The sequence below is a fragment of the Brachionichthys hirsutus genome, chromosome 11, assembly GCF_040956055.1.
Source record: "Brachionichthys hirsutus isolate HB-005 chromosome 11, CSIRO-AGI_Bhir_v1, whole genome shotgun sequence".
Lineage (NCBI taxonomy): Eukaryota > Metazoa > Chordata > Actinopteri > Lophiiformes > Brachionichthyidae > Brachionichthys > Brachionichthys hirsutus.
Genome location: NC_090907.1, coordinates 1969671 through 1995601, shown reverse-complemented (window position 1 = coordinate 1995601; position 25931 = coordinate 1969671). Strand labels below are relative to the sequence as shown.

General features: G+C 43.9%; 2 protein-coding genes and 1 long non-coding RNA gene across 3 annotated transcripts in view; 1 reads left to right on the top strand and 2 right to left on the bottom strand.

Annotated features, from left to right (window-relative positions):
• Positions 1–1088: 1088 nt before the first annotated feature.
• Positions 1089–19073, bottom strand: sacs (sacsin molecular chaperone). The gene is made up of 10 exons (XM_068745538.1): positions 19051–19073; positions 18159–18309; positions 16839–16929; positions 16675–16760; positions 16174–16285; positions 15958–16104; positions 14216–15698; positions 13943–14034; positions 13505–13531; positions 1089–12832 (listed from the first exon to the last, which is right to left on the bottom strand). The coding sequence occupies exons 1-10, from the start codon at positions 19071–19073 to the stop codon at positions 1281–1283; spliced, it is 13764 nt and encodes a 4587-aa protein (XP_068601639.1). The 3' UTR covers positions 1089–1280.
• A 3558-nt stretch (positions 19074–22631) lies between these two features.
• On the top strand, positions 22632–23913 carry LOC137901081 (uncharacterized). The gene is made up of 3 exons (XR_011105695.1): positions 22632–22741; positions 23272–23359; positions 23799–23913. It is a non-coding gene; the product is annotated as an uncharacterized lncRNA (long non-coding RNA).
• Positions 23914–25542: 1629 nt separating this feature from the next.
• LOC137901657 (mitochondrial intermediate peptidase-like) overlaps positions 25543–25931 on the bottom strand; it is an 11909-nt gene continuing 11520 nt past the window's right edge. Inside the window, exon 19 of the mRNA XM_068745702.1 lies at positions 25543–25706. Coding sequence (XP_068601803.1) covers positions 25543–25706 — 164 coding nt within the window. The remainder of the gene's footprint in view (positions 25707–25931) is intronic.

Sequence of the window (25931 nt, the reverse complement as noted above, 5' to 3'; positions counted from 1 at the left end):
GCATATTTGAAGTTATGTTTAAAAATGGTCGAATGTCCATCAACAGAAAAATAAAACGGTAAAAACACAAGTTCAGTGCGGAACCAGAAAAGATATCAGTAGTCGAAAAAAGATTTGATGGTAAAAGTAGCATGTTAAGGATTGTATAGCAACTATACAGCACATGGCTCGTTACTGTATCATGCTGTTGGAGCAGATGCAGAAACAAATACAGACGGGTTACACTGTGCTTTAGAGAATCCCCCAACTGGCCGTCGTTGCATAAAGAATCGACTTTTGAACGACAAGCTGAGCTACAGTCATACGCTTTGAAAGCTGAGCGGACACAAGTTTCAAGTAAGGATTCAAACCTTCCACCAGCCGTTAGAGTACGGAGCACAGAAACGTTCAACCAAGCTTTTAACAAATGTTTGATGGAGAACAAATAAATAAATAAAGGGTTTACCCTTCAGAAAAGTGCTGCGTCCATTAGCAAGCGACAGAAATCATACTTTTACATAAACGATATGAAATCAGCCATCCATCCATTTTCTTGTAGCTAAGATGCTACGGCTACTTTTCTGCCTTCCTGGTTCACGGGTGTTGCTGCAGCCTATTGCAGCCGGCTACGGGAGAGAGGCGGGCAACACCCTAAATGCGTCGCCAGCGCATCACGGAGCCACACAGAGACAAACAACCACTCACGCACAAACTCACACTGATGGAAAATTTAGAGTGACATGTTCACCTAAATTGCATGTTTTTGTAGGTGGGCGGAAACCGGAGAACCCGGAGAGAACCCATGTGGAGAACATACAAACTCAGCACAGATTCATCTAATAATCTCTAATTCCCTTCACTTCAGCCTGGAAATCGGAACACCTTGCATTACATGAATAACAGTTTTTTTGCCATACGCACATCCTTCCATTACATTCATCAGATTTTCTGCACGACTATATATTTTTTAAAAGATATTGTAAAAAAGCTGCATATTTTAAATCTAAGTAAGGGAACTTTGGTAAACAAAACATATTGCTCAGGCATTTGTATGTATAGCATACGCAGGTTTCTTTACATTTATTACAGCAAAATGAGACAGCCCAAGACGTTCCAGTTATTTACTATGCAGGGGCTACACCACCTTCCTCACAGGTAGAAACTGCATATGTAACAAAAGCTGCCAGCTGGATACTTCCATTCTTCCACCTTAATTCAAAGTGATATACACTATCTGTGTTTCTCTCTATTCCGCTGAGCATATGCATGTCGTTTCATCGCCATCGGTCCCAAAAGCTGCGTTACATTTTTCGCTGCACAAAGGTTTCAAGCTTTATGATAATCCGTGCGGTACATTCCATGACTCTCATCGCCACCTCAGACGTGAATCTGTCATTGGGAATCTGCGGAAAAGGCAGGAGGTCAGGATAGCGGGTTCTCAGGCCATCTACGCCATATCCCTCCAGGATCTGAACATCGTTGGCAAGGCCTGCTAAATGGGCGTTGTACGCTTCGACTTTTTGGGCAAGAGCAGTTGGTTTCACGTCTTTGTCCGACTTTCCTCTGACTGAGTAGTCGGCAGCTATCAGAGCAAGCTTTGTGGCCAGGTAGCATTTGAAACAAACCCACTCATTTGCATTTTTATGAAGATCGTTCCGCGCAGCGGAGTAGTTTGCTCTTGCTTGCCTCAGCCATCGGCGGGCTTCTACAGGGTTTCCAACAGTCTTGAAAGTAGGGGGTACAAAGAATCGGTGAGAGTGTGACGACCCAGCATAGCTTGTATGATGCTCCCTGAACTGTTGCCTCTCTGACTTGTGATTTGTTGCTTCTTGGTTCCATGAAGAATAAAACCTTTGATATGAGAACTTCTCAGACTTGAAGCGGGTCGATGATGTGGAGTAAGTTCTCCTTGAAGTTCTATCTGTATTTTGCTGGTCAGCAATAGATTGTTTCTCCATCCTGCTGATCTCTTTCTGTAAGTGCTTGAAGACTTCTGTGGCAATGTCCAGATTCTCTGCATTTTTGTCTGGATGCCATTTGAGATACAATCTGCGAATTATCTTCTTTCTCTCTATCTCAGAAAGCTTCCACGCTTGTTCGATTACTAATGTCACTTCTTTCAGAATTTCAGGCAACGCATTGAGCTTGATCTTTTGAGGAGAATGTTTCTGAGAGGGAGGTCTGAGGTTTTCCTTACAGGCAAAAGGAGGAGGGATCACTTGTAGCCCAGAGGAATGAGCATTTGGACTAGTGGGTGTTGATGGAGCATTGGTGTCTCGCACATGGGAACTTTCATCTTGTCGTGAGAATTTGTACAAGTCCAGGGAACTGACTATTTTGTATTCACTGTACCCAATATCAATCTGGAAGCATTTTCCAAGGAAATTTGTGTTTTCCTCCTCTTCTCTTCCTACTTCCTGAACAATGATAGCATATGTATAGGTAGGTTGGTAGGACCCATACATGTCTCCACCCTCTGAGTCTACGAGGTAACCCACATACTCTCCTGGATAAAATACATTCATGGGATCCATGAGGAGTGTGTGATGTATCTCAGCTGGAATGGGGGTTCCTGGAAGGGGCAGTTCAAGTTTGGAAGGCTCCGTAGAGTCATACTTAACCCCAAGATTGTCAAGTTTCTCTGTGATTCTGTAGATGTCGTTACAGCCCAGCATAGCAATTAGATAAGACGTGTCAGAAATCAAATTATCTGTTGCAGACTTCAATGTCATTGCCAGTGCTAAGAGAAAATTAATGTCTTTGCTATCTGAATGCTGGATGTAGAGGTGAATCACGGCTGTCCCATACCTCTTAAGGAAGGCAAGTGTTTCACTGCGGCTGTTTGGGATTGGACTACATCCTTTAACTCTTAATGTAGTCTGGAGTTTCTCAAAACATGACACCTTCAGTCCTTCACAAAGGGCTTTGCAAAGACGTATGGCTTTTTCCTCATTCACAAGGTAAGCAGTGTCATTCTCATGCTTCATTATCCTGATCAGCCCAGTGATAAACTGCTCTGATGACAGCAACAGCTGAAGGCGACCTTGAAGTGAGCAAAGAGCTCCAAACTGGCACATTTTTGGTGAATCCTCATCGAGTTGCTCTTCAAGAATGCTGCTCAGTAGTCTTGGCCTTAGTTTCTGTGGAAGTAGCATGATTAGCTTTGTGTGGAAGGTGTAATCTTTGCCCAGATAACATTGACTCATGTCAACAAGCATCTGAACTCCAACGTTACCCTGAATTCTACTCTTGTAATGTGGGGCATCATCAAAAACCAAGCCACTGGATTTTGCTAATCTGCCATCGTGACTTGGCAGATAAAATATCAAATCCTTGAGGCTCTCGAGGTCTTTCCGAATCTCCACCGGGTCATTATGGAGAGACTTGAACAGTCCTGAAACAACCCTTTTCACAGTTCTCATTTCATTTGGGTCAAGCTGCTTGCCCTCGGAAATTCTATAAATTCGCCAAAGTACTTCAGTATACTGTTTGGTTGACACAATGTCTTCTGTGCCAAGAGGTTTGAACAGTTGATGGAAGATACCGAGTTCTAAAGGTAATTTGTACAAGTAGGGTTTGAAGTCAGATTCGTTGTCCAGATTGATGACAACCTCTTCAGGCTTCAGCAATTTCCAGCCATCTTCAACCATGACAAATGCCACTCCACGCAGCTGGAATCGGAAATCTCTTTTATCCGCATTGAGAAACTCATATGTTGACTTTAAAACCTTGTTCCTGGTCTTCACCATTTCATCGTCGGGAGGAGATATGTTGCAGATGTTCTTGCAGTTACTTATGACTTTCTCCAATGGTGGGTCTAAGTTGACGCCTAACATGTTCAGTACTTGGTCAAGTTGTTCCTGTCCAGACAAAGTGCTACCCTCCTGGTCTGTTATGCTTGACGGTGTAGCTTTCTCAGGCAGAATGGGACAAGATGTCCAAAGCAAGTGAATTATCTCTGTTTGCTTGAATTTTGGATTCACTTGAGACCCACTGAAGCGAATCAGAGGTAGTGTTCCACTCATCTCTTGGTACTGTGAATGAAGCTTAATGAGTTCTTTGGGGGCTCGCTCAGGACACAGGAATGGTATCATTGAGAGCTCTTTGAGAAAGGTAGCCTGGAACAGGTCCACTCTCTCTTTGAAGATGTGGTTCAAGAGAACATCAACAATGATTTGTAGTTTTTCTTTGGTCCAGCTCTCTGTTTGGGATTTGATACTGACCTCTTTCGCAAACTGAAGAATTTGCTGCTGTGACACTTCGTGCTTGAGACCAATATTTCTCAAAAAGGCTATCCATGAGGTGTGCAACGACGTTCCATTCTTGGGTTTGGAAACTTGCTCAACTTTCCTGAAAAAGTCACTTGGTATAAATGACTTTGCCTGCAGCATAACTTCAAACACTTTCTCTGTCTCATCATAGAAAAACTTGGTTGGCCTGAGCCTGCTTGAGTAGTCAAAGATGAACAAGAGTTCTTCCAGTTTCTCATAGAGTTGATCTTTCATCTGGCATGCCTCTTCTATTGACAAAAGTCTCTCCTTCAAGTAGACAATGTGTTCAATTTTGGCATTATAGGAAAGACTCTCAAACTTAGGCAGGATATGATGAAGGTAGATTTCTAAATCATCAATAGGCATGCAGCCAAGGACGCTGAACAGCTCTTTCAGCTGCGGATTGTCAACAAGATAGGCAAAGGAGGTTGTGTGAGCCCATCTGTCGATGTCAGCAGTAGGAATACTTTTTGCGAGGACATAGTTTTCCCCACTGCTTGCAATGCTTATGTATTTCCCACTCACTGATTTAAAGCATGGGAGACGTTTTAAGCTCTGTGTATCCTGTTGAGTGAGGTTAACAAGGTTGCAGTTGAAATACAACAAAAGTGCCTCAAAGTCTTTGTCGGTCAGGTTTGCTGCTTTGAATGCAGATGTCTCTATCATGTATTGTATGGCTTTCAGAACACTCGCTGGATTTTCAATGTTTGCTGTGTGTTGTGCCAGAAAAGGCATGATGGGATTTTCTTTGAGACAGATTTTGTTCACTGCAAGCTGAATGCATCCTGCTTTCATCAGGATGTGAAAGACCTTGTCATTTTGGCCATGTGGAAATATAGCTATGCTCATCAAACTCAGAGGTAGAAGCAAATCATGTTCAGGGAGAACCATCTTTTCTCTTGCCATGAATTTGATTCCGGGTAGCAAAGCCCAGTCTTTGAGGATGTCTAGTACTGTGTCGAAACTAAGTTTCGTGTCCATTTGATCCTCCTTAATAGCAATATTCTCACTGATGAAGCTCCACGCATTCTTCAGCCATGACTCACTCGCAAAGGTGTCTCTCCACTTTACGGGGATCCTTGTTCGACACTCTTTAGGGAGAACAGATCCTAGCAGGTCACCGAAGCAGCTTATGTCAAAGATCTTTGCAATGTTGTTCTTCAAAAGGACACTGCTGTACCTCATGTACATTGTATTCATGAACATTTCCTTCCTTGATGAGATTAGCTCATGGTGCGGTGTAAGGAACTTTTGTCTCTTGGAATCAAACACTTGCAGCATATTATCCATTGTTATCAACAAAGGTAAGCCCTCAATTCTGATTTCATCCACTTCTATATCTTTGAAGCAGTAGTCAACTAAAAGCTTTACATGATGAAGCAGCTTGTAGTTTGACTGTTGGACACGGCAAGGAAGTTTTCCGACATGGCAAGATGTGTCCGGAGATGAGAAAGTGTGAAGAAAGTTTCGGACGTCCTTTGGTGTGACATAACTGACCGGTATTCCTGTATTTTCCAAACATATGTAGAGATTTGCTGTCTCATCACAACTGTGAATCAGGTTGAAACCGATGTCCAGAAGCAAGGTTTTCAACCTGTAGATATTTTCAGCCACCGATTTCCTTGAGGTGATGTTGTACTCTGTGTTTTTCAAGTGCTGAAGCTCATCTTGCAGTAGATTATCGAAAAAGGCTCTGCCTTTGTTTGAGGTAGATGTATTCACCCATAAAATGTAAATGACGGAGTGGATGTCAGAGTTCTCATTGTGTACAGCTCTGACGACAGGAAGCAGCCGCTTCAGGTCGTTATGGACGCAACTGTAGACTGCTTTAACCAGGCAGTACCAATCTGGTTGTATTTCAATTCTGTTGACTGGGAAGAAGAACAAATATTTCCGCAGTGCATCTTTAACAGCATGAAGTGGTGTTGCGTGTAAGACAGTCAAGGTGGGGTCAGGACCTGGGAAATATCTACGCTTCAGTTGAATCAGCAGCTCCACGCAGGCAGGGGCTATCAGTGATGTCATCAAATTGTTATTCCAGTCACTCCTTACCCCAACTCCATTGTCATCTCTCCATAAATTTCTTCGAGCAGAGTCTAGGGCAAAATGTCCATTGACATGAAAAGGCAAGCCCGTCTCGAGTGAAAGGGGTAAAAAGCAGAAGGCTCTGTGGGGCTTTTTATAGTTGTGGCTCACACATGCAGCTACCCCTCCACGTGGAAAGAGAGTTATGTCTTCATTTTTGTGAGCTGAAACTACACTTTTTGAGACATTTTCAATGTTGGGGAAGCCTGATCGGTTGCAGATCATCCATGTGGTTAAATTTCCATCAGTGTCTTCTATGTCCATTGAGTATGTTATCTGTTGGACTGGGATAGCAGTGAGCTGCTTCTTTTTGATCACACTATCAATGACTGAGGCATGAAACTGCTTGCGTTTTAGCCGATCACCGTCTGTCAATTTGGCGGTCACGGAATAAAGCACTTTTAGTTCTCCAGATGCGTGATCAATTTCACAGATTGATATTTTCTCCATGTGGTTAAGGAACATCAGAAGTTCTGCACCATCAGTTTTGAGTTTCTCCAGGAGGTTGTGCACCATTCTGTTTGACGCAGGGACCGAACTGATCTCTGATGTCTTTGCCATCTCCTTCGAGCGGATGGGAAATCTGAACATAGTGCTGCGTTCTAACTTGAAATGAAATCCCAAGTAAAGGTTTAGAACATCTGAAAACTGAGATCTGAAGTCAGAGTCCAATTCTCTAAACATTCTTCCAGGACTCGTAGATGTGGCCCCTGGTGCATACTGTGCATGTGGATCAAAGATGCACAGAATATCATTGTTTGAGATGAACGACGGACAGTCAGTGATGTGATAGACGGAGTTGAATCCAATGCCATATTGACCAGTTTTGCCTGGATTGGCCTCCTTTGTTCCTCTTCCAAGATTCTGTATACCTCTGACATCATCCTCTGAGAAAGGCTGGTTGTTATATACACAGAGGGCAGGGCCTTGCATCGGGATCCACTTATCATCAAATATTCTATCTGTGGGGTGTATCCTTGAGTCATACACAAAGGAAATTTCAGTGGCCTTGGCATCATCAGCATTTTGAAGCAACTCTTTGAGCATTTCCTTTTCTGACGGATAAGCATTGAGAATGCTTTTTATTCTACTTGTGAGTTTTTCTTTCTGTCCAAACTCACTCCCAAGTGGCGTGAAGCAAACATTGGAGGCATACCTTTCCAAGGCTTTGTGACGTTTTGGGACTGCTCCTAATTTCACAGCAACCTCTCTTGGAATATCCCCATGACAGTATTTCACAGAGGAGTCTCTGACTTTGATCCAAGGACAGTCGTTGTAGCACAGTGACTTCGATGGCTGCAATGTTAGATTGGAGTCAGGTAACAGAATCCCGCTGTAATTCACTTGGCAGGATTCTTGATTCTTGTCTCGTATCAAGCTCCATATTCCTTCACTAATGATTCTGCGACACAATTGAAAATTTTCCTCGGTGAGTGCCCTTCGTCCACAGTCTTGCTTCATGGTTTCAAGAATTGCCGAGAAAGCGTCCACAGAGAAGCTGTGTTGCACTCCGACATTTTCGAACAGCTCACGACAGCTGTTTCTGTATTTGTTGGGCAGCTGATAAAGATGTGGAGTAGCATCAAAATTCAGGTGGAAAGCAATTTTCACAGGATTGACATACGTGTTCTCCACCAGAATGGAATTGAATGCTTTCAGTTCTGCGGTTATTTGTCTTTTTGCATTCTCATCCTGCAGCATTTCCTCGTGAAGAAACTTGTAACAGGCATTTGTTATATTTTCTTGATATAATGTGACTCCATCAAATGATTGAGACAGTTTTTTGAGTTGACTGATGACCAGTTCAACTGAAGGCTTTCTTATTAGACCAAGGCAGTCTTTCACAGCCAACGAGATTGCACCACAACCTTTAAAAGATGGAGAGTTCTCATTCAGAATTGGCTTCATAAGACATACTGTGTCCTGATGTTCAGTTGTGAAGAGTTCTCTTGCTGAGAACATTGCCGATGGGGAAAAGTTGTTCCCATGCCATGGCAATGAGAAACCAGCAGGCCTCGTCAGGAACGGAAGGAACTTAATATCCTGTAGCTTTTGCAAGAGATCTGCAGATCCCGGATCTCTCATCTTTAGTTTTTCATCGATGAGACTGAGTAGTATGCTGCTACGAAAGCATGCAGCTGTGTGATCATTTACATTTAGATCAATAACTGATTGAACGCGTTCAATCAGGTCTTCCCATGACAGATCATCTTTAACCATGCCCAGCTGCACAAGCTTAACCAAACACACAGGGTTAAGGTAGTCTTTAGAAGTCCCTTCAGGAAATCTTCCATCACCAGTGTTGTAGAGTTTAGCAACCCTTCCCTCCGGGTGAATGAGTCTGGAAGGTAAAACCAGTTCCTTATGCGGACCAGAGCACGGAATACAAGGAGCAACCCTCAGGATCGCTGCAAAATCTTCGAGTCTCTCATTCAAGACATAATGCATTAGAGGATCTCGAAGCTCTTTGTCAATTTCTAGGATGTGAGGGAAAAAGACGTCTGAAAAGAACTGCTTCTCCGTAAGAGTGTTTTCCATCAAATTCCCTTTACATCCAGCGTCATCAAACCCCTCCTTCACCCAGTCAGGCAGTTCAACGGCACAGAGATCTTGTGACCCACTCTTTTTGAGGTATTTCAAAAATATCTTGAAAGCGGCAGGACCAATGTCTGGCCTACAAAGTAAGGCATCATCAAGGAATCTGACATAATTGATTGACACCCATGTTTTGCCATCTGAGAAAACCTTTGAGTGGTCACCGTCACCTCCTTTGGCTATTTCTTGGTAGACACCCTGGCTGACAAGTGTGAAGTCATCGTGCACCTGACTTGGATCTGGCCACGCTGCATAATAGTTGTAGTCGAGCAGTTCTCCACTTTCAGCCATCGACCGCAGCATCGTGAGTGCTGCCAAATAGGCCTGAACAATGACGTGCCTCATGAATACAGAATTCCACTGTCCTTTGGTGTCAGTCTTCCAGATCTCCTTCCGGTTGGATGTCACAGCGAAGCAGCCGTTAATGTGGACTGGTAGGCCCGTTTTGATTCTGAGAGGCAAGTAGCAGAAAACCTCTCCTATTGCATTGGCGTTCACCTTCACTGTCCATTTGTGACTTTCTTCCTCTGCGAGAAGAACGGCCACTCCTCCACAAGGTACTAATCCTAGTCTCTTTCCGCTGTCACTTAAGGAAAACCTAAGTGCTTCAGTTACATCCATACATGAGCAAATGAGCCAGTTTGTGGCCTCAACTGCCTTTTGGGGAATCTCATCCGTGAGTCTTCTTGCCTGACCGCCTTTGGCAGCCATCTCAAAGTACTGGTTAGGATCTTCCTCCGAGCCTCTGAACAGCGGCGAGTGGAGATCGACAATGCGTTTGAACACGTTGTGGCACTCCTCCACCATTATGCGTATGATGCACCCAGACTTTGGAACATCAGCGGGTACTCTGTTGGTACTCGCTACTTTCTTCATTTGCTTTGCCGCAGATTTCAAGATACTCAGTGGTCCGTATGAGGCTTTGGATGACCACACACTTTTGTTGATGGTGACGACGTCTTGCGCTCCAGCTGGATTTGGTTCCTCATATTTCAAATATTTTAAGACCATACTTCCAACATGCTGAGTAAACAGAATGAATCGGTGGCCACAGATGCTGAATTCATCGACGAGTGAATAGATGTCCGTAGTGTTGTAGTAAAGACTACTGATTTCACTTTGTGAGGCTTCTTGCTCTGTTCTGAATGGGAGCCTGAAGAGTGTGCCATTATACTTATACGGGGAGTCCTGAGCAAGAGGAAGCTGACAATTAAATACATTAATGAAAGGCTTGAACTGGTTGGGAAATTTCCTCAGTCTTTTCTGTTGTTTGCTCCAGTTGATTTTGATCCCTGGGTTAGATCTGTCTCTGATGTGCTTGCTGATGTGATTGATGTTTGGATCAAACATGATCATGAACTCTCTGCTCATTATGACGGGAATATCAGTGATGTGATAAACTGAGTTGAAGCCCAAGCCAAACTTTCCGACTTTGTCAGCTTCACATCTCTTCATTGAACCACCTAACCTTGTTATGTTCAGAAAGTCTGTGTCTGTAAATACAGAGTTGTTGTAGGACCACAAGGAAGGCCCGTGGCAAGCAATCATGCCGGGGTCAAGGAGATTCTCTCGGATGTCGGTGTTTTTTCTCATGTCAATGAGGAAACTGCACTCTATTGCACTTGCGTCGTCAGCATTCTGCAGGAGCTCTTTAAAAATATCTGCTACAGATGGATATTCCTCCAAGATGTTCTTTATTCGGACTGTTAGAGGCTCTCGCTGGCCTGATTGTTCAAAACCAAGATTCTCTGGGTTTATCAACCTTGTACTCAAACATGGCACCTTCAGCCACTCTGCGGTTTTCATGGGGATGTCATCATGGACTAGTATAATGGGCTCTGACCCATCCTCAAGTAAGTCGTTCAAATCGTCAACCTTGATGTCACAGTAGGTGCATTCATGAATGGGCTTCATTGCTAGTTTGGTTGGGTCCTTGTAGCACAGAATGGGCACATGCATCTTGGTGTCGACAGGTATCTGGCTGTTGTACAGCCATCTCAGGATGTTGATCAAGAGTAGGATATCATGTTTACCTTCGTCTTTGGTAATCTCTTCTTCACATCGTTGTCGGATGGTGTCGATGACTTCGAGCACGTGGCTCGGGACGACCTCTTCCACTGCGCCGCAAAACTTGAAAAGCTTGTGAAATTTCCTAATTGTCTTTGGTAGAGAGTAGAGGTAAGGCTGCAGGTCAAGATCAGGGAGGGGCTTCAGGACAGTCTGGCCAGGTGATGAGAATGTCTTCCCTGTCCACACCCAATCAAAAGGCAATGATTTCATTGCTTCTCTGGCATCCTCAAGATGAGCCTGCATGAAACCGTAAATCTCAAACAAGATCTGCTGGAACTGATACCAGTCTTCTGTGGTAAAGGCCTGAGATTTGTGCCAGTCGTTTACCGCTCTCAGGTGTTGTAGTACTTGATCCACCTGTGGTGCCACAGTTAGTTTCAGTGCTTTCTTCATTCCTGCCGATGTGTGTTCAACCAACGCTACTGCAGATCCTACAAGAACTGCATGGGATATGTCACACATCTCAGCGAAAGAGCCGATATTGAGCGCATCTCCAACCCAAGCAAGGGATTTGGGGTAAGTTAGAGGTCTTTCTTTGCAGACAGGCACCCATTTAATTTTGAGCAATGATGTTTGAGCATCAGCTGATTTTACCAGCTTGGTTTGTCTGTTTAGTATTTGCAGGAGTGTTTTCGCCTTTTTGATTATGAGCTCCCACTCAGGGTCCTTGTCGCTTTGCAACTCCTCTATTTTCTTTGCCACATTGAGTGCATCTTTTTCACTGAGCTGTACTTCATTTCTTAGGCCCAGCTGTCTGAGTGAATGAAGAACATCAGGGGAAGATGTGAACGTACTTGTGGGAAACTTGGTTCTCTCTTCATTGTAGAACAGATTCTGTAAAATCTCAAGCTCAGGATCAAAAAGATCAGAGGCTTTAACTGACTTCCCACAAGGCAGCTGAATAAATTTAAGAGCAGAGAGCCATCCAATCACAGATGAGTTTTCATTTTTTAGAAATGACAAATGCTTAAGTGCCCAAAGCATAATTTGGGTTATCTCATCTGTAGCGTAGAACCCCTTCTCAATATCCTGAATAATTGTCTTCAAACATTCTGTTGTTTTCACTTGTTGTACCTTTAGAATCTTGATGAGGCGGATTGATTCCTCATCACAGCAGCCCACAAGATTCACAGACAGTTTTACATCGGGCGGATACTTGGCTCTGTGATGTAAAGCTCTAGCTCCTCTTAGCGATGTGAATGCAGCGATACCATCAGAGCAGATCCCCACTTTCTCAAAAATGGAAAGCTCTAAGAGGGTATGCTTTTCCCTCTCTGTAACATCAGACAGTCCTGCAAGAAAGTTTCTGAGGGTAATCTTCTCTTTGACCGAGAAAGAAGAGACTTGGCTGGACAATCGCTGCGTTGGCAATCTATCCATGATGTGCAGAAGCACAGCAGGAGAAGACGGATGGATGTAGTTCTTGAGCAAAGGGTGCCGCAAACATGAATCCATCTTTTTCATCACTATCCCGCCGAGTTTTTCAATTATGTCAAGAAGGGCTTCAGAAAGCAGCGCTTCTTCTTTATCCACAAGAACTATGGGGGATGGAGTTTTGAGACGCAGAAGCGTAACCATTTCCATGTTTTCCACGAGTGGTCCAAGAGGGATCAACGGCATGTCTTCAAACGCACTTAGGTCATCAGCAAAATTTATGTAGAGATGCTTCCAAATCATCTTCAACCAAGAAACTGGGGGATGCTTCACCTCTCGGTTTCCGGGTTCCCATTGAACAACGAAGTCTCTAGTCGGCCAGGCTGTCGATAGGATGTCCTTGATGAGCCGAGCTGATCTGTCAGGGCTCAGCCCCTGGAGCTGAGTGCAGGGTCGTCCTGTTGAAATAAAAAGCAGAATAAGGGACAAGGAAATCAGGTTATTTTTTACAGAGCCTGCTACGTGTTGTTGGTCAAACCTTGAAACACTTTAAACATCTAAGTTTGTTTGTTTTTTTAGAGACAAATTTGCTTAACTCATTGAGATATGAAAAAAAACACAAATTATTTCTTAGATAATAAGAGATACAACACAAAGTTGATGATACAACACGGCAATTATTTGTTATTATTTTGGAAATAACAAATAATTAAAGAACACTACAAAAAATAAATATGTTTAATGTTGATATTAAAAATATCAAGTACAAATAATTAACAAAAAGAATAATCAACTTTTAAAACTTGCAACAGTATTTCAGCACAAACAAGCACTGCTGCTGGAGTCAACATGCAAAAATACTGGCAAAACACACACACACACACACACTCAATTTCACTGGGTTAGGAAAACCATTTTTGAAAGAGACAACGTCACACTTCAAGTCAACGTGCTGAATGAGATACTGGAATAAAAATTACATAACAAGCTGCAGATTAATGAATGTGTTTCACTTAAAGTCTGGAAGTGGTTTCTCTTACGGTTTTCTGTCTGCAGTCCTACTAACATTCATGCATTTAACTCAAGTTCAATAAAGGCAATCATTACGTAACGCACTCTGAAAGACCTACCGGAGCATCCCCACAGAAATTGTTGCACTGCAAGTCAATTGAAACATTTTTAGAGTTTGGGGATGAATTTTGGTCAGTTTAATTAAAAACCCAAACTTTTAATACCTAAAGAAACATCTCTCTTCTGTCCCTTTATTCCTCCTAGAGTATCTGTAATGCCTTTCTGGTTTCACAGGAGAGTCAAGCGTCCCAGCATTACACCAACATGGTTGAACCTCAGAATACTGAAATGTACATTTTACAATTAAAATTAAATTACAATTAAATCTGTGAATCTTAGCAAATTATTTTAGGGACAACTTTACTCTCAGCTGTTCTTAAGATTAAAAGTTATTTGCTGAAATCATTTCATGAAATAAAAATGTTCTGGTCTGTACTTGTGCTGAGTGTTTAGAAATAGATGGATTTTTTACATGTATAATTAATGCATTACATTACCTCTGCTTTTGGCTGCTTTCTTCAGACCGTCCATTACTGAAGGTTTAATATTCTCCGACACAAAGCGACCCTCAAGTCCCGGGTAGAGACACCTGAGGACGAAGAAAAGAAAATCAAATTCTACACGCACGTGTTTTAAGGCTGAATAATGTCTATATGTAATTCTTCACAGACTCATTGATCTTGACATTTGCCTCCAGAAAACAAGACACATTAAGGACCAATGAAAATACTGCTGAATTAGCAAAATACACTTTTACACTTCATCTCTACCTGGGGTATTCGTCAGATGCAATGTAAATTGCATCCTTTTCATTGACAGAGGACGAAAACGCAGCAAATGTCTCATCCTGCAGCGGCAGGAGTTCCAGTCCAATCAGGTCGCTGTAATTGGCGTCACTGAGCACGAACTCTAACAGCAGCAGTTTCTCCCGTGAGGGACCTTTGTGTTTGTACTTCCTGATCACCTGCCGCAGAAAAGATGGAGTAACCTTCCTCACTTCCGTGCCCTCAGTGGCGTAGTCGGCCAAGACAAAGTCAATGGCGACAGGCACCTTTGCCACCTGCATCCCTGAGCTTTGGAGGTAGTTGATCACAGTCTCTGCAGTGTCCTGTTCTGTGTCCAGCTCGGAGAACACCACCTGGTCCACGTGGATCCAGCTCTCACTGAGGGAATAGATTATTTGCTGCTGCAGCAAGCCATAGAACAGCGGCTGGAGAATGGGTTTCCAATAGGATTTGACCTGCTTAGGGTCTGGCCATGCCCGATAGGTGTCTGTAGGGGACAATGGAAAGTCTTGGTCCTTTTTTGTCTGTACCCTGTTTATAGCGTCAGTGATGAGCGTGAAGTAAGCCCTAGGGATAACAGCGAGTATAAGCAGCTCATTCCACAAGGCAGCCGGGTCCCGCCACTGGTCCACTTCCCGCCACTTGATACTCCGACGATTGTCAGTGAGTCCAAAGAAGCCGCTGACGTGAACTGGAAGCCCCGTCTCACTTTCCTCCCCAGGGGGAAGGGGAAGGAAGCAAAAAGCTCGTCCTGAGAAGCCAGATGTGGCGCCGTCACCTTCTGCGTTAGTCACAGTGAGAGGCAGAGCAATGCCGATCGTAGGCATGAACTTCAAATCGTCCGCCAGAGAGTCCAACTCGGCATTCATTCCCCTCCCCCCTACCCCATTGCAAATCAGCCACGTCGTCCTCTGAGACTCTTTGGCTGTTTCGTCTAGAGACTCTATGCTGACTTGGTATGTGACACATGTGATAATGGCACTGGGAACGCCGTTACTGTAGTCGTCTACAGCTTGACCCAGTGTCTTCAGCGCATTCGGTCTTTCCATCTTATCGGTATTCTCTGTTGCCGTCACCTGAAACAACATACGCTCTGTGCCATCGGATTCGCGGACATGCAAAGAGATCTTCTGGACACTCTTGAGGAAGAGAAGCACCGTATCTGCGTCTGCTTTGAAAGACTCAAACAGCTCCAGGACCTTTTCTTTGTTGTAAATGTTGCCACTGAGCGGGGAGGGCGTCAGCCTCAGTGGGAAGCGGAACAGTGTTCCAGGAAAGTTACCGTCCTTCAGGGTTCTTTCAGAGCTCCCAAAAATTCCAACGTAAGGAGCAAACTGGTCAGTCATTTCTGTGATTTCCTTAGTGTCCGTCTTCAAATTCCAACATTGTCCAGATTCATGAACTCCAAAGAGGGTCTGGTGAGGGTCCAACATGGCAATCTGGTCTCCGCTGAATATACTGGGAACATCTAAACATTGAGAAGAAAAAACACACAAAAATAATGACTGACAATCTAAACACTGTTTTTATATATTCTATAATTGCAATTATATGTAATATATGATGTTTTTTTTCAAATACTCTATCACATTTATAGAGCAAACAAATCTTAAAGTAATAACATTCCAGGATTTCTAATGACAGAGTCCCCCTGTGGCCATTCTTTGTACTGCAAGTGAATATTGGACAACTGAAATTGTAAATCAGCATTTCAAGACACGCCTCACCTGTAACGTGGTACACGGAATTGAAGCCAATCCCAAAACGTCCAACTTTCAAAGGATCCTCTCTCTTCCTGCTCCTTGCGATTTCCTGAATTCCATTCCAGTCCTCCACAGTGAACACGGCATCGTTGTAGACGTACAGCGCCGTACCTGTAATGGAGTGCGTTAGAACTTGCTGAGCTATCCTGGGACGGTCATTTCTTTCCTGTAACTACTCACCCTGATGCTGAGCCATGTCAGGAGACCACAGCGACTCCACTCCATACTCTGTCTCATCGTACATGAACTTTACCTCCGTGGCTCCAGCATCCTCAGCATTTTGAATCAATTCCTTCAAAATAAAACGCATGCATACTCAATGTCCCTACCGTGTTTGGTGATATAAGCTAAAGACAGCAAGCCAAAGGCAAAGCTTCTGTTTCCGTGCAAGTTCAACAAATATCCACTCCTGATCCCATGACGTCTGTGTTCCTCATTAGTCTTTGCCTGGGTGAAATCTCAACAATAGCTGCTTGTTAAGGCAACAGCAGATAGAGAGGGAACTGTGCTCAGAATAAAATTCAAGAAATGTGTGTCGAAGGACACACATGTCCTGGTTTTCTTTTCCATTTCTTGTCCTGTTCGAGGGACAGGTATCAGGCCAATATCCACAAATCAGCGATTCAAAATGTGTTTCTTATCAATGATGAATGTCAACTGGCAATGCGTGTTCACATTTACCTTCAGAATCTGTCCACCCTCGGGATACCTCCTCAGAATATCTTTCAAAAATTCAACGAGCGGCGGCGTCGTCTGTCCAAACCTTCCTGTGAAAGCCGAGCTGAATAATGAACACAATTGTAGGACCTGCTAATTGTCCAGAGATGAGTTGCTTTCGGTCCTACCTCCCCCTCTAAGGCCTCTGCCCTCCAGTGTGACGGACACTTCTGAGCTTCCATCGGGTACCAAGGTCCTGATCCGCACGCCATCATGAAGCTGAGAGGGGTTCGATTATATAGAGAAAACCCGAAACTTGTCACACGTCCAAACTGCGCCTCTGAAGAGGTCAAATTCTTTTGAGCAATCAAACAAATTAAATCTCAACAAAAAACACATTTTGATAAAAGATTCTTCAGTTATTGATGCGGTTTCATTTGGACTGAATCTGTGTTGCAGAAGATGTTATTATGAACAATAAAAAAAAAAACAGTCATAAACTATTTTATCACCCAGTGCATCCATAAAGCTTCATTTAATCCATGTACAACTGACTATAAATGTTATGAGACATTAACAGACTTCTAGCCCCCCCCCCCCCACTAAATCTTTTGGGCAGGTTTATTGCACTCATTATTACAGCCTCTCTTCCGAGGGGACCTTTCACGATCGATGTAGCAGCGAACCGGAGCTGGTTCCAGTTCGGATTCTGCTGCCCTGCCGTTGGAGGCTTTTCAAGGTGACACTGCAGCGGCTCGGCTGCACTCGGCAGTCTTTGCATATCATTGTGTTTCATCGTCAACCGAGCCAAACCCTCGGCTTAAATGTTTTCCCCATTCGGCTTCAGGACAGAAAGCATCTATAGACAGATATTTACAAGGAAGATTTTTCAACTGATCTCAATAAAAAGCTAAACTTTCCTTTAACATTTTCCTAAAGCATAAGAACACTCTTGGCTCAGTGAATAGAATAGTTTAGAAGTCAGGGAATAACTTCTATACTAATACGAAATAATAAAATAAATGTGAAACCAATCGATAAAGGTTTTGTTTTCATGGTTAAGGAATCTGTAAATATAGATAAAAATAAATGTAGGACAATAATGTTTGTTGTAAATCACAACACAGGGGGGACTGAGGTGCTTGGCGGAGGTCTGCGCTCTCCCAGTGCTCTCCTAGTCTAAATCAGTGTTGTGGCTTTGACCTTGTGCATGTACGTGCTATCAGTTTGTGGGTGTTGGCTGCAGCCGATTTCTGTGCATGAGCTCATGGGGGCGCTGCCAAGAGCCGACTATCACCTGGTGGTGTCCATCAGCTGAGCAGCAGACTGGGGTCAGCTCAGGTTATCTAACGCCAGGCAGCGCATTCAATAGATAAACCCGGGTTCTACATAGACAGACAGATCATTGACGGAGAGAAACCATGCTTCCCAGTTCCTTTTCTTATCCACCGTCGTGGACGGCAATATTCTGCCTATGCCGTTCAAATCTGTGGGGGGGGGGGGCGTACCTCTTTCCCATCGTGAGTCAGTCGCTGCTCCCCGACAGGCAGGCTCGTCTCCTCGTAGAGCAGCTGTTTGACGTCTTGGACTGTCGTCAAGGGAGAGATCTGGTACGACCGGAAGCCAATGTACTCGTGGCAAACTGTCACCCATGGCAACCTTGGAATTACACGTGCAACGTTAGTTTGATGTTAAGGTTACATCTTTGCCTGTTGGGAAGTAAGAATGCTGAAAATGGTCGTCATGGAAAACATCCTTCAAAATTCAAAAAAAAGATTTAGCTCTTCCGATGAGATTGTGTTTTGGGAGAAGGCGTGGATCCAGCCATGTTGACGGTGCAGACGTCTTTAATGTCATTAAAATGGGACATTTAGCCTTTGGTTTGGACGTGTACGATCTCTGCCGAGTGCCTTGCTACGATCATTATAGGAATCTATCCTAGAAACCCTCCAGTCTTTCTTACAGTCATTATTGATCAAAGTTTAGAAACATGAGAACGGACACCAAGTAGGTCCACCTGCTTCCGCTCCACTAGTGTCATTCAGACAGGTTTGAGCCCCCCCCCCCCCCCCCCACGTACAAAGGCGATTGATTTAATCCTCAAGACAGCTGCCCCCCCCCCATCATACGTCTGCCATATTTCTAAAATTAGTAATAGTGGTGGGGGGTCGGTTGACCATAGAATGGTTGAAAAGATGAGTTTATATCTAAAGGATAAATGCCGCACACGCGCGAGCGCACGCACACACACACACACACACACACACACACACACACACACACACACACACACACACACAGGAAAGTGATATTCCCGTTGCGTCTGTGCTTCTCAGCCAATGAACAAGCTGAAGCTGCGGTGGGATCAATATCAGGATCAATATTGGGCATTGAACCTACCACGGGTCCGGACAGCTGGTCATCTCGTTGTGGGTTTGCGTCCCAGCGCGTTCACGTTCATGGGACTATCTTCCGCACTGCGCGGAGGAATACTCCTCCGCCGCGAACGGTCCTCCGGTACATTTCTCTGTAGGTTGTATTCCTGGAAATAACAACAACAACAACAACAATAGTTATCCCCTCCACCAACAGCCACCTTCAAAGACTCCTTCAAAGGCGCCGCTCTAATAATAAAGAATTACACCGCGCGAGCTCGAACCTCCAAAGACGACGCGAGATGATTCACTCCCGCACACTTCCGTGTCGTCTTAAATCTCGTCATCTGCACCCGGCGGTCTCGATTACCTGTTTCTTCTTCTGCGGTGTGCTACCAAAATTAATCAATACATTTTGTCGTCTAGGTGTCTTATTTCGTTTTATATAAGCCTCTTTTAAGTCTGTAACGCGCTGTTTCATTTGCGCATGCGTGTTATACTGACGCTCTCCTCTCGGCTATATTCGCCTCCAATAAGGAGATAACTTGTAGAAATACAAAGTTCTTATGTTATTATTTGGTGTTGTTTACGTTATGCTTATTTGTTTTTGTTACCAATAAAAGTCAGATTATAATTTGAAATTAATTTTCCATTTGTTCCACATCCACTCCTAATAAAAGCGTCACATGTAAATGATTCGCTTTGGCCTCCACTCACTCACTTCTCTGGCTTATTATGATTATATTTTCTATTCTTTGTAAGAATTACAAAGTAGTTCAGCCACAGAAAAGGGAGACTATGATGCAAAGCCTTATCGAAAATTATGATTGGTGAAAAGGGATATTACACGCAGACACTATAGAGTTGAAGCACTTATTAAATTTTTTTGTTTAAACTGTACATAAATAATTAATTTCTTAGTATAAGGATATTAAATATCAATTCCTTAAGATAATTATTTTTTTGTTAAATTGTTTACTGCTTTTTTTTTTTACTTTGTCACTTATTTATTGGACTTCTTGTCACGATGCCAAATGGTCTTTTATGGTAATTAGCTCTGTGCAGACTCCAAGTGGAATCGCGGTGATGTGAAATATAGTCTGTTTTCACGAGTGACTTCTTGCAGCTACATTACATTGATTAGCTTGAATGCCACTGAATTCTGGGACTTGAAGTCAAACTGCAATCAAGCATCAGCTAAAGTGCGCACATCAATTTATAGACGTTAATTGGAGGCTTTATCCCCATTAAGCTGATTGCTCTCTTTAAATATTATTATTATTCCAGTGTTAGTTTAACTCCGTTTGGGCTGCTCATTCATATCTGACGCAAATCGCATACAGAATACACGTTCCATCTTCACGCCGCATTGAAGAGGAAAGAGATACTCACGTCAGGAAAACAGCAGCATCAGTGCAGCATCTCCGGCACTGCGGCGGGAGGGCCTCCGCCTCCTCTAGAAATGATGGCACAAATAGAAAGGAGGTCGGTTTGGACGCTTTAGTTTTAGTGAGTGGAGAGGCCTGAAAATGACATCTAAAGTCAGAACGCTTCTGCGCTGCTGGATGCTGCAGGGCTGAACGCAGGGCTCTTAAAGAGACAGTAACTGTTTAAAGCTCGGGGGGGGGGGGGTCGCAGCCAAGGGGTGATGTGGGATGGGTGAATATAATATAATATAATATACTATTAATATAATATGATATAATATAATATGATATAATATACTAGAATAGAATATGATATAATATACTAGAATAGAATATACAAGAATATAGTAGAATAGAATATACTAGAGTAGAGTAGAACAGAGTAGAGTCAAGTAGAACAGAACAGAAAAGAATAGAACATAATAGAATAGAATAGAATAGAATAGAATAGAATATAAAATAATAGAATAGAACAGAACAGAATAGATTAGAATATAGTAGAGTTAAGTAGAATAGAATAGAATAGAATAGAATAGAATAGAATAGAGATTCCCACCATAAATTATTGTGTCAAATCCCACAAACATTTGTCATTAATCAACCGAGATATTGAGGAACACATTTTGGTGCTCCATTGACTGCAATGTTAACGGACATTTCAAAGTGATCCAGAATCCAGGATCTCTTCTGGATCATCACCAAAACGTAATCATCTGTTGCTGGTAACATTCCCAACAATTCCTGAAACTTTCATCAAGATCTGTCTGTGAAGTTTTGAATTGTGTTGCTAACAGTCAAACAAACAGAACAGATCTGAACTTTCTGCAGCAAATGAACAATTCTCTAAATCTGTCAGTAGATGGCGCCAACAGCAAAGCTTCCGTCTCTTGCTGCACTACCTAACGAGTTCACTGTTAGTGGTGCGTAAAGGCGTGTGCTCCACTTTGTGACCTCAACATAGAGGAAATAAACAACAACATTCAGTGAGTTTCTTTTTTTTTTTAATTGTGAATGTGAAACTACTTTTCTATGAACAGGAACAAAACCCACGCAGATCATGAACGTAGACCAGCTGTGTAATAACAGATGTGTAATAGCATTAGTTATTAACAATCCTCAGTCGGCATGTATTAAAAAGCTAATTGCGTTTTAAAAAAGTAAACAGTGATTTCCTGGAATCCATATTCAACATGTCCGGACATGTACAGTAATCGACCACATTTACTGCAGTGCTGAACTTTTGTCCTCTGTGTCTTTGCCTTTGTTCACACACACACACACACACACACACACACACACACACACACACACACACACACGCGCACACACACACACACACGGTACATTTTATTAGCTAGAGGTGGATATAATCATGGTTTTATGGAATCAATCTTCACAAATTAACTACATAAAGAAAACTCTGGGCAAAAATTAAATGTTACGCTTTAAACCAAATCCACTGAAAGTGTATTAATGATAATATTTTATTCTATATTTATATTCAGATTAACTATAAGGATGCTGGGCTCTTCACTGTTAATACCTCTCTGCTAAAAGTGGGTTATATTACCGGAAGGGACTGGATTTATTTGGCATGTAATGTAATAAATCATACAAAAAGGTACACAAACAAAGTACCAAACACTGATCCACTAGGACTAGGTCATGACGATGGACCTGAACGCCCCCCCCATTAACTTTTAATTAACAAATAACCTCTAAATATACTGCAGATTAGAATCCAGTTTAGATTAACGCTGAACCTCCAGTGAAAGGAGGAACTGAAAAAAGTAGGAAAACTAAAAGGTCGACACATTAGCATAAAAGTATCATTAATATACTCAACTATTATGAGAATATTTTTAACGTTTTAGATTTTATAGTAAAAGAATGAGACCTTCTGAATATTATGACTTCCAATTATAAAGAATAAAATAAAAAAGGACTTTTCTTGTGGCACATTTTTCATTCTTGTTGTTTTATCTTCATTTTCTTGTAAACATCACAACTTTATTCTGTCACACCCTGCAGCCCCCCCCCCCCCCCTGTGTGATTCTTCCGCGGCTTTGATGTCTTGTGGACTGATCACAGCTCAGATACACGCGCTTCAGATCCGTAAAGCCACGCCCACCTCTCTCTCTCTCCCTCCCCCTTTGATGTGAGCGCGTCCTCGCTCCGCGGCTGATCCGCGTTCAGCTGGGCCCCGGCGCTGACACGGTGAACGGGACCGGTGCTGGACTCACACCGGTCTGCCGTCGACTTTTACCGGACAACACTTCTTTCCAGAAGGTAAAGACGAGACCGGCGTTTTATCCGGTAATCATTTTTACACGCTAGAGATGAACGCGCGCGCACGCGGAACGGACCTTTGGTTAATGACGGAGCATAAAAGCAAATCTCGAGTCCTTAAATGTCAATTACAAGTGACGTCGCCAATAAAGTGACCATAACGTCACGCGCGCGTCTCTTTTGACACGCACGCAGCCTGCAGACGCGCTCCCATTGGCTGCTATGAGATAACGCCTAAGCTGCGTTTTATGAGATGCTTTTTATCTTCTACCTTCATGCAAGGGCATGGAAGCGCTACCCGCTGCTCCAGCACGCACGTGCACGCGGTTATTTTTTAATCCTTCCCAGCCCACAACCTGCTTTTATTACACCTTTATAGAGTAACTTCCTGCAGCTTCTGGATTGTAAATTCATATTTTTTTAAAGACTGCGACGTGTTTTCTTTGGTTTGACGAATCCTCGCCGCTTCACGGTAAACTTAATACGTGGTGTATTTTGTATTTTGTATTTTGTATTTTGTTTTACTTCAGACCGAACCAAACAGCGATGAAGATGCTGCGGACGCTCCAGACGTCCTCCTCGCTGCTCCTGGTCGGGCTTGTCTTACATTCAGCTCTGGTAAGTCTTCGGAGCGCCGTTTGCCTGACGAGTTAAAATCATTGAAACATTTATAAAGAGCGTTTAATTCTGTTTTCTTTCAGCGTGAACGTTTGTTTTGTTGACCTAGAAAATAGATGTTTGGCATCAAATCTTAGCCTGAGGTCCGTTTACGAGAAGTTTTTTTTTTTTAAGCTTTCAGCATTCCAGTGTCCGTAAAATATCACTCATTTCACCGCTACACAAAGCGCTGTCCTGCTTGCTTTGGCTACCTAGAAGCCTCCGATTGTTATTTTTGACTTGCCGTTTCACCACAAGACTCATCAAAGTTTCATCTCATGAAGACGAGTCCAAAACGGAGGGGGGTGGACCCCCAAAAAGCCATTATAGATATCTGCTTTCACCTGCGGTGTTGAAATGCAGGAATCTCTAACGTCCACCGATTGGCCGTCCCCTTTAGACTCCCGCGGGGGCCGAGGAGGAGACCCAACAATGCCGGGAGCAGGAGTACAAGGACCGGCTCGGGGGCTGCAAGCCCTGCAGGCAGTGCGACGCGGGACGGGAGCTCTCAAAGGTGGGGAATATAAAATGCTTTCGGCGTTAAGGGGGGGGGGGGCGATCCGTCTGAGGGACGTTACGCAGAAAGTGAAACGACCGTTTAGCAGGGAACCGACGTTATTTATTACTTCCTCTCCTCCACGCAGAGAACAGCCAAGCCGCTATTAGCATTTGTAGAACGCTGGCCTGTCTTTAATCAGTCACACCCCTACTTTTTGACCTTCTGCAGCTGAATGGGCTCCATTGTTCCCCCCCCCCCCCCCCCCCCCCTATCGCACCCCCCGTCCAACATATTGTCCTCGCTGTTTGAAGCTAGCCATGCCTAAGCTTGCTGCTCTCCCGACTGGGAGCAGCTTTTTTTTTTTTCCACCGTTGTAGCCACGGGTTTTGTTTTTTTGTACCGACAGGCCTCTGTAGTGTCAGCGAAGCATTTCCTCTCTGGCAGCGACGCGTGTGAGGGTTAGAACCCCGGTTCAGAACCACTGGGTCAGACGGTGATGTAAATATGAAATATCAAACATACGACGAACGTTTGGCTCCGCCCTGTGATTGATTCACGGGAAATAATCCTACATCTCAAAGGTGATCAATTACGGGGTTACGGTAATAATACTGAAAACCGGCCGGCTCTACGGCCACAGGTGGAGGGTTAACAGGCAGAAACCTTGGGACAGGACCCGGTTCTAGGTGAGCAGGCCTCTGCCTTGACTGGACGGACAGAGGAAGGCTGGTTTATTCTCCTCTTTTTATTGAATGCACGACCATTTCCCAAAACAAAAGTTTCTATTTGCGAAATGTTTCATCAAACTGGAGCACAAATGATCCCAGAGAGACGTTAAAAATACAATTAAACCCATTTGTAATTCCGTAGCGCCGGATCGTACCAGGACGTTATCTCAAGGCACTGTACAGGTGTAGCAGGGAAAGACGGAACCCAACTTGTCACAAAACGGGCGACGAAGGCGAGGAAACACTTCCCTTTAACAGGTAGAAACCTTGAACAGAACCTCAGAGTGGGCGGCCGTCTGTCCTGATCGGTTGGGATGAAATAGACAGAGAGGGAGAGACGTGCACAGACTTTAGGTGGGTTTATACTGCCCTTTAACAGGTAGAAACCTTGAACAGAACCTAAGACTCTGAGTGGGCGGCCGTCTGTCCTGATCGGTTGGGATGAAATAGACAGAGGGAGAGACGTGCACAGACTTTAGGTGGGTTTATACTGCCCTTTAACAGGTAGAAACCTTGAACAGAACCTAAGACTCTGAGTGGGCGGCCGTCTGTCCTGATCGGTTGGGATGAAATAGACAGAGAGGGAGAGACGTGCACAGACTTTAGGTGGGTTTATACTGCCCTTTAACAGGTAGAAACCTTGAACAGAACCTAAGACTCTGAGTGGGCGGCCGTCTGTCCTGATCGGTTGGGATGAAATAGACAGGGAGAGACGTGCACAGACTTTAGGTGGGTTTTTACTTCCCTACGACTCTGAATGCTGGTTAAACAAACCCTCCTTCACCCTTGACATCTGTTGGACGCATGCATTTAAGCCCAGTTGCCTTTAATCCTCGTGCACACAGACATGCACTCTGTGGTTGGCGATACGCTCCAGTAGTCCTCGTGTTCCTCTGCCAGCCACCCTGGGGTCCTGGTTAATAATTGGCTGCCTCATTCTTTTCCTGAAGGTAGCGGGATGTCGGCTCGCCGTCGACTCCGCAGGCTGCGCTCGGGGGGGGGAGTTTCCCCAGAGACCCGAGCTCACTGATCTGAGCTTTGGGTAACCAAGACAGTCTGTCCATGTTGCATGACTGCTCCCCTGGGGAGGGACGCAGCGTTGTGGAGTCACTCCGTGCAGCTGCCATGGAGATCCTGGAGGAATGTGCCCCGGTTTGCTCTGGAAGCCGCTCTGAGGCGGCTGACAAACATCAATTAGCCTCTTCACACTTTAGTGTAGCCAACAGAACCGCCCACACAGAAGGAATGTCCATTAGAAGCAGACACCTTCAGGTCTCATTCACGTGAAGTTCCTCAGACCACCACC